This window comes from Hordeum vulgare, unplaced genomic scaffold, assembly GCF_904849725.1.
Source record: "Hordeum vulgare subsp. vulgare unplaced genomic scaffold, MorexV3_pseudomolecules_assembly, whole genome shotgun sequence".
NCBI classification, from domain to species: domain Eukaryota; kingdom Viridiplantae; phylum Streptophyta; class Magnoliopsida; order Poales; family Poaceae; genus Hordeum; species Hordeum vulgare.
The window spans coordinates 294,920-304,253 of record NW_025422489.1 but is presented as its reverse complement, the minus strand read 5'-3'; the positions used below and the strand labels follow the sequence as shown (position 1 = coordinate 304,253).

At 45.2% G+C, this 9,334-nt stretch overlaps 1 protein-coding gene across 1 annotated transcript; it reads right to left on the bottom strand.

The window, feature by feature from the left end:
- Positions 1–6,572: 6,572 nt before the first annotated feature.
- On the bottom strand, positions 6,573–8,975 carry LOC123416989 (cytochrome c oxidase subunit 3). The gene has a single exon (XM_045106846.1). The coding sequence runs from the start codon at positions 8,485–8,487 to the stop codon at positions 7,645–7,647; it is 843 nt and encodes a 280-aa protein (XP_044962781.1). The 5' UTR covers positions 8,488–8,975; the 3' UTR covers positions 6,573–7,644.
- Positions 8,976–9,334: the final 359 nt, after the last annotated feature.

Sequence of the window (9,334 nt, the reverse complement as noted above, 5' to 3'; positions counted from 1 at the left end):
TGTGCCCAGCCCACCCGATCCTATTGACCAGTGCTGTCTGACCGAAAGGGAAAGATTGGGGAGAATACCTTGAGCTTGCCTTTTCCTTGGATACTCAATGGATTTCCCACGGCATTAAGGATTTCCTGTTTCCCCGAGTCAATCTTCCAGTTCCGGTTTCCTTTCAACCAATTCCAATCAGAGGAAGGAAGTCGGCTTTAGTTGCTCGCCCGCGCCTCCTGGGCTAATTCAAATCCTATGCTCCATGCTCTTGCGGGTTTGCTCCATTTGAACTTGTCCACACTGGCATAACCAGTATCTCCCCGGAACTAAGAGGCATGGATACCCATCTTTATCGATTCAAAGAAATGAATAAGTATCAGCGAGGCGGGGAATACGGGCCCGGTAGAGATAGGGATGATCGGCAAGCGCTACGAGCGGGGCCGATGTTTCGTGTTGTGGGTGGCCATCGGATTGTTCAGCGTGCCCATGCGGATCCCTACCAATGTCCTAGACTACAAGTTCGACAAACTTCCGGCTTGGGTCAGGATACAAAGTTACCCGGGATGGGCTTGCCCTCTGGATCACGCTGGGTCCTTGCTTGTTCCAACGTCATGCTAGGAATGTATCACGTGCCCATGCAAACCAAAGGAAAGCAGATACAACTATTACAGATCCTAGTCCTATTTCCCATCAGAACATAAGGGAGTGGGCTTCCTTTGTAACAGCTCTGTTCTGGTCGTGGCTCACCTCACTGGACCAACGCTTCTGGTCGGAAGCTGGTCGATCGCCTGGTCGGCAACCGGCACAACACCTTTGCCAGTGGGATTTCTGTTGGTTTTCGTACTATGCGCAATGAAAGTTTCCAAAAAAGGAGAGCTCTAAAAACAGCGTTCTACGGGGAGAATGTGATTTTTGTATACTTTGACCCCATACTGGCATGAAACTGATCGGAAAAAGGACCTCAAAAACACCCATTTATTAGGGGAATGTGAAAATTGATGGTTTTCGCCCATACTGGCATGAAACTTTCTCTTTTATTGAGCTCAAAAACAGGCAGAGGCAGAGCCGCGTCGGGCAACGAACAAGTAGAGAGTCGGAAGATAGTTGCAGCTAAAGCTAGCAGTAGTTGGAGCTAAAGCAAGCAATAGGTGTTCGGATAGTTGTGTTGATAGAGGTTGCTATAAGCCCTTGATTGGGGAGACCGAGGGATAGCAACGCTGAACCACACTATTCTTTTCTATTTAGATTTTGCCAGTGCCTCCCTTTGTGGCAGAGCGAGCGCCTTGACTAAGATAGATTGACTCTTTCATTCTTTTTTTTATTTTATTCTGGTTCCAATCGTTTGAGGAAAACCCCCTTTGGCATCAATGAAACTCTGTTATATAGGAGTTCAAAAACCTCATTTCGTTTGAGAGATAGTGGAATTTCTTCTTTCAACACGTACATCGACGAGGGTGTCGATGACTTGAGTGAGGAATGGTCATGTGCTAGAGGCCGTACCTTTGGAGTAAGACCTCAACAAGGGGGTGTGCAGTTTAAATGTAAATGACGAGCATGGAGAGGCCAAGGTCATTTGTAATTAGGTGTGGCTGATGCAAGAAGACTGGCGAGCTGTCCATGGTGAGAAAAGTTGTGATGCTACTGCAGGGGGCATCCTGGTGTAGTTGAGGGCGCAGAACTTCTGTGCGGGTACAACTGGCACTTAAAAGACCTTCCGTGTAGATGAGTTCTCTTGAGTGAGACTAATCGAGTTACGAAGAAACCTTTGCGATGGTGCTGTGCAGTTGGGTTCTCTATGGAGGAACTTCGTTGTGGGGACCAAGGGGTCTTCTTAAGAAGAGTTGCTTTGATGAAAAGAGTGTAGCCATGATGGCAAGTCAAGGTGGGGCCCTGTGAAGGCAAGCCTTGTGTATGTTGGCGTGATGACGAGAGAAAGGAAATGCCCTGGAACAATAGCTGTCCGTAGCACACCCTGCAATGACTTCGACCAGCGGACCAGCCTATCCAATACCCTACGCCATGACCTTAGAAGTTCGTACCCCATGATATTCAATGACACCCGTAGACATTTGATCATTCATACCTCACAGTACGCTTTCTTTCTTTTTTTTGGACTTTGAATTCCAAGCGAAGGAAGCTCAGTGAAAGATAGACTGGGATTTGACAGCAAGAAGAAAGCAATCATAGTACGCGGCACACACCGCTGACGAATGAGATTGACGTCCCAAACCAACACAGGTTCAAGACTAAGTGCAGAACCAAGAATGCCGTGGATAGAAAAGTGAGTGCTTCCTCAAGCTTCATGAAGGAAGGGTCCAAGGACCTAAGCGACAACCTCTACGAAAAAGAAAAACCTATATATAGATAGTGGTATGTGTTCGCTGACACTAAATAGACTTGGCTCGGGGCAGAACTGAGTGGCTAGGCTAAGTTCCCTAGTCTTCTATTGGCCTACCCACCCCTACGACATGGAGGCGCTTACCCTTCTCCAACAAGCGTTCCACCACGCGGCGATTGATTACCGCTTTCCGTCTCAATCCGTTCCAGACCAAGCCCCTTCTCTGATCGGGGGAAGGTCATTCTAAAACATCAGATCTCCCATTGATGCTGATCAAAAATAAGTTTATCCACCTAGAATATATTCTAGGTACCGAAAGATTGGATGTCATTTCTCAACACCAGGCGGGACGAGCAGCCCTATACCACGTGTAGCCACACTCTAGTGTCCTTTTCTACTTAGTTGGACAGATCACTTCAGAAAATCGTATAAAAATCAAGCAAGAAAACGGATGCGCTAACGCGCAACGGCTTTCGCGCTAGTTGCTCAAAAAATCGTATAAAAATCAAGCAAGAAAAAGGTTCTGGCAGGCTGCGTGGGACTGTAAATCCTCTTTCGCTGGCTGGGCCCTTTGGACTCGAAATCCAAACGGAGTGAGTGGTTCGATTCCACTCTCAGAACGAGACTGAACGAAAGAAAATGCAAGTGAAACGAGACGAGAATCAAATTGTAGGCTTCTTTCCTAAAAGCGGTGGTTCTCGCCTCCCCGTGCCCAAAGCGGGGTGGGCGACAGCGCTGCGGTTCTTTTCTTTATCGATCGGTCGTGACGCCTTTTCCTTTTGTATGAGAAAGCGCTACAAAACATCCTTCTCGCGGGTTATCTTCTACTCAAGCAAGCTCTCTCCTATTCTTCATCCACCAACTAGCAGGAACGTAGGAGCACAAGAGGGTCATCATCTTCTGAAACGATTGGCTTTCGATCTGCTTTCCAAGAGGTGGTTTCTGACATGACCAGAAAGAGTGGAATTCTTGTTAGGATTGGCATGTCAAGTTGCTTTCTCGGACCCTAACATAAACCACCTTATCCTCACTCAGATTGTTCTTTTGGACTGAGCAGAAGCACGACCTCTATCTGACGTTTTCTCTATCCCTTCTAATCTCTCAATGGCATTTCCATCTCTCGATTCAATCAATCAAGTAAGTCCGGATGACACTTGTCTTTATTTAGTGTTTCCCCGGCTATTCAGCCATTACTTGCATCTCAGGTTCTTTGTACCCTTTTTTAGTGCCATGCACACTGAGGTTTCTGGCATGACCGAATCTTTTGAGAATATCGCTTATTACGTTAATTTCTTCATCTTGATGTACTCAATCCATTCAAATTCCATAATTCCAATGCTATAGTGCCGTTTTTGAGTTCCTGTTTAACGACGATGCAAGTGTATTTCAGCAGTGGATGTTCCCTTCTTTTGTTTTTTGATTTACATGTTTTGGCTCGCTTTCGTCTTTTTCTGCGGCTAACTAGTATAGAAAATCCAAGTGGACGTTGTTCTTAAACTCCATAAGGATTAGAAGGTGGTTCTACCTCGTTGGATGGCATTCGTAAGCAGCTATGATATTTCTTATCTTTGATTAAGCGAAGCGACCTGGGATCTTTCAAGGAATGAGATCCGGGTATATAGTCATGATCTAGTGTTTAAGGATTTTATGACTGACCTCCTTATGAGTCATTTTCTTTACAATGAAATTCCGTTAGCTCTGTTTCCTCGCTTCCTCCGGCAAAAAGAGGATAATCGGTACCCCGCTGCTTGATCATTAAACCTGAAAGGGGATTTTTTCTAAGAAAAAGGTATCCATCTATAAAAGGCCAGAAGGAATATTTCCCTGGATTGACTAGTAGTGAAGATTATACATCATAGGTGCGCCCCTTGACCCGAGGAATTGATCGACAAATCATAGGCACCAACTGGACCAGGGCATCTAAATTCTTGTTAATATCTTCTTCGGCGATTGGCACCTGGTTATATCCTGAGTGGGCATCCAAGAGGCTCAATACAAGCTGCCGAATCTACCAGTAGGTCAGCTATCGGCATTGGATACTCGTCCTTTGGAGTGGCAAGATTCCTGTTTCTGAAGTCAACACATAACCGCTGACTTGCCATTCTTTTGAATCACTGGTTCAATATTTAGATATCCCCGGATGTTCAACTTCAAGGCTAGGGCTGAGATGCTCCATTAGTGAAAGACCAACAATCCAATCCAATAATCTTCTCGTTTCATCAATCCAAGTCAGAAGTGGCTTCGAATCAAGTCATTTTAGTTCATCCTTTTTCGATCGATGAGAAAGAAAAGAAATAAGGGATTCTGCGGCTCAAGTCTCTGAGCTTGATTGCACATAGGGTGAGAGAAATCTACCTTCTACTAAGGTGTACTGTGTGTAGGGCCCTGCTAAGTCTTAAAGACCAACTTGAGGACTCAAGCCAACCGCTGACTGACTTCTCGATGGCCCGATAAAAGCAATTAGAAAACAAATATAAGTAGTTCCACACACAGGGCTTTGTTTGAAAGACAGAGGTATGTTCGTAAAGGTAGGCTAGGCGCAGCGCAATCCTTAGAAAGCATACCTAGATTCAAAGCCCACTCTTTCCTTCAGCTTCCACCGCTGTCTTATGCGGCAAATAACCACCTAGGGAGTAGAAGTTTCTTATTGTTTTCGGTCTTTTTTTCGCCTAGTTGTCTCTATTTCGATTGCATTCTATGTCAACAGGTTTTTTTTAGCTTTATCGATGTCAACAGGTTTTTTTTAGCTTTATCGATAACTATAACTATCTCCTCTTGATGGAAGAACAGAAATCTCATTTGATTCGCTAGGAATAGGAAAAATTGGAATAAGCAGATGGGAGATTGGATTGGGACGACCAGTCGGTATTCGAAGATCCTTTGGGCTTAAATGAAATAGACTAATAAAGACATTCGCACAGAGCACACGATTCGCTAACTAGTCAGGATTCAGATTTGGTAGTTTGGATCAGTGATATCATGACCTGAGCAGGCATCCTTCACCTCGGAATTTCCCATATTATGAACAGTCAAAGTTCACGTGGATGCTGCTTTCTGTCTCGGATACTGGAATTGGCGCAACTGGAGCAATTATCCGAGATGCGGCGGGCATGTTCATTGCGGCCTGCAGTGTTATGCTCCCTCGGGCAATTGACGCGACATCAGCGGAAGCAAAGACAATATCTGTTGAGGGCGAGCCCCGGTCCCGAAGATACCTGATTCTAAGTATGTTATCGAAGCGTTAAAGCGAGAATTCACATCTGTAAAAGATTCCCACATTCCGTGAGATTCGTTGCCTACCAAAGAAAGGTGCAAATAAGCCATTTTATTCGATTTTGCCTCTGCTGATCCTGCTCATGCTTTTTTTTATCAATTGGTAAAGTCTCTCAGCCTTGCAAAGTGGAAAAAGAGATGGGCATCGGATCCATGTTTCGCTAATCCCGAGCTTGAAGAGAAGTGAATGCCCGTGGGGAAACGAAGAAGGCCTAGGGTTATCTATTGAAAACCATGCATGCCCAGATCTATTACGAAAGTTGGAAAAACACAATGGCCAAATGCACTTATTTTCGAAGAAGAATGAGGCAATCGATCATCCGGACGAAAGGGATATGGAAAGTGGGCTTGTTCTTCACTCTATAAGTAAATATAACAGGCATCCATGGTTAACAAGTAGAGACTTCGCCTTTCTCTAAAGAGCCCAAGATGTCCTGCTAAATAAGATGTATTGTGAGCACAAGATGGACCTGAGCTCCTCTCTTAAACCAAGGCATACTCTACTGGCTTTCCCTTTGCCAGGATTGGAAAAAGATATAGAGCATCCTTCTTGTCCTCGAAAGTAATAGTTGTATTAGATAGTTCCTCAGTCAATTTTTTTAGTTATTGTTTTGTTTTCACTTCAAACTTAAATGTTCTTTGAATCCCCTCTTTAAGGCATATAAAATTAGTACTCTTCCTGAGCTAGCTTAAGCATATCTCGAGCGAGTGAGTTTCCTTCCATCAAGTTCTAAGCGATCAAATAAGGTCCTTGCTCTCGAGCCAATGCCAATACCAATTGAGAGGGTCTAAACGATGGATTCAAAGGAGGTTAAGGGCAAATGCAATCTCTGAGCCAGTTGGAGAAAAAAGGGCATCAAAGAAAGTGTCAGTTGGACTTTCCCTGCCAACCCTACCCAAATTTCATACCCAGCAGTTTTCGTGCCTCTATTGATATTTCGTTCCTCTCCTTACGTCGAGCGACTGTCGTTCCCGGGTCTTCACTATTTGATAGAAGCCCACATACCCTCTCTTCTATCCCCCCTCTACCCTACAGGTATAGGAGGCCTCGGTATCTCGATTTGCAAAGATGGATACCTACTCCGCATCTTATCTACATCTGCGGGACAGGTTTGTGCGTCCCCTTCGTAAATGATCTCAACAGGATCCGGAGAAACCCCAGATCCCCCCGAATCATCATCTTCGGACCCCGAATCATCATCCCACCTTTTACGCTTCCGCGAAGAAGACGGGCCTGCCTCCTTAACCCCATCATTTGCTTCTGTGCCTTCAAGGGATTTCATGGAATGAGCCTCAGGCTCGACCACGGGATCCTCGGGATCTGGCGTCTCAGGCTCTCCTAGCTCCGCGTGACGATATTTTCTCGCCAGATTCGCGGCGGTTCTAACGAACTCGCTTTCCTCTCCCTCTTCCAGGTAGGCTCGAAAGATATCCTGAAGAGTATCTTCACCCTCGCCCTCTCCATCCCATAAGACCTGAGTTTGTGTGAAATCGCGCAAAGACTGCCCTTCCTCTAAAGGAACCTGGGTTCCTACTTCCTCGAAAATTGTCTCGACGCGGGAGCTTAGCTCCGACAGAATTGCTTCATGAGGGGCAGACCTGGCTATTTCCTCGCGGAGGTCAGGCAAGCCGCCAACGGGAGGTTGGTCTAGGGGAAAGTCACCCTCGTTAGGCGCTTTGGCCATGACGAGAACGTCGAGATCCGCCCTTTGCGGGATTGGATTAGTTTGCTCGTTGAAATGCCATAAAGCGCGAACCAACATCCGTGATACGAAAACCAAAATAAGAATGAGGAAGAAAAAGATATCGTGATGTAAGTCAATGATCATGGGGCATCTGTTTTTTAGGACTCACAATTTCCTGCACTGTGCCTGTAGTGATTTCAGAATTCGGCAACTTCGCCTACTAAAAGATCAGTTACAAGAGCACAATGCTTTTTGTGGCTTCCTGCTCGGCAGAGAAGCCACGCTGCCGGGGTGGTCCTGTCACCCGGAGAAGTTCTCTTTGTCTTCGAGCTTTTATTCCTCAATCCACTTATTCGTTCCCTTCTTTCATATACCTCCCCACCAATAGATAGAGACAAATGGAAATAACCGAACCACGTCTACAAAATGCCAGTACCATGCAGCTGCTTCAAAGCCAACGTGATGCTTCTTGGTCAGATGACCAAGATATTGGCGAATACCACATACGATCAAGAAAAGAGTACCTATAATCACATGAAAACCATGAAAGCCAGTTGCTAAGAAAAAGGTAGAACCATAAATACTATCCGAAATAGTGGAGGGTGCTTGGTAATATTCCATTCCTTGAAAGCCAGTGGATACTAGAGCCAGTGAAACGGTTGCTACTAAAGCGTAAACTGCTCGTTTTTCCTTCCCCGCGAGTATAGCATGATGAGCCCAAGTTACGGCAGCTCCGGATGAAGGGAGAATAGGGGTATTAAGAAGAGGGATTTCCCAAGGATCTAAAACCCCAATCCCTTTTGGGGGCCAAATACCTCCGATCTCTACCGTAGGTGCCAAAGAAGAATGAGAAGAAGCCCAAAAAAAAGCAAAAAGGAGCATAACCTCCGAGACTATGAAGAGAATAGAACCATATCGAGGTCCTAATTGTACAGCTTTTGTATGATGCCCTTCCAACGTGGATTCACGTAGAACATCCCGCCACCATACGAACATGGTATAAAGGAGAAATATTAGGCCCAAACTGAGAAGTGTTGCACCCCCTTGAAATGAGTGCATGTACATCACACCTCCTACGGTGGTTGCCAAAGCTCCGAGTGAACCCGAAATAGGCCATGGACTTGGATCTACCAAATGATAAGAATGCCTCTGAGATTCAATCATAAACCACTTTGCCCCGGTTGTATGTAAACCCCCCTTCACCCCCATCCCCTAAAGTGGTAAAGAAGGAGGCTCTTTTTTGTCTCATTAGGACAAACAAATAGGAAGGGATAGTTCTTTCATTGCATTGATAGAAGTCAAACTTCTATCAAAAGATCTCTCTATTATTTAGAGAAAAGAGTTGGCGTGGGTTCTACCAACGAAACGAATCAGTTTTGGATTGAAAAACATAACATTGCACAATGATCCGATTCCAGCCTATCAAAAGCCAATTTCTTTATTTAGAACTTCAATCCTCACTAGAGCACTGAACATTTGTTTAATCTCCTAAAGTGGTGTTGCTACCTCGATCTGTCCATGCGTGGATTCGCTGGCTCTGTTTGAAGCTTCGAACCTGTATTGAGCTTTCTTCCTTCGTATCGTATTTCAGCGGATCGGGTAGTTCCGGTTGCAGTCCCAGGGCTTTCAATTACTACTACTTACGAGGTTTTTCGTTCTATTGAAATCCTGCGTCGAGCCGATGTTTCATTGATCGATACCGGGCACATCCATCACATCAACTATTTCACTTTTAATATGCATTTTAAGAATTCCATGCCAAAAAAGAAAGAGTCCAGGTCGGTTTCGAATCAATCATTTCTAAGTCCCACGGGCGATGAGTCACTTGACAATGATAGACTGATGGATGGCTTCTATACCAAAGGCTGGCTTCTCTCTAATTGTATCGGAACTTGGCTTGCCTGCTTGTGCGATGGCTGACGACTCTAGGTCGGTATGGATAGTCTTTTCCAATGCGATCAAAACACTTTACGTTGTACCCTGTAGATCCTCTCTTCTTGGCCGGAAAGGAGTAATTTGGAATCGTGTATCCGCTTGACCCCTTTCTTTCCACGTG

Coding starts and splice junctions, on each gene's coding strand:
- LOC123416989 (XM_045106846.1), bottom strand. CDS start 8,487: ATGGGGGTGAAGGGGGGTTTACATACAACCGGGGCAAAGTGGTTTATG.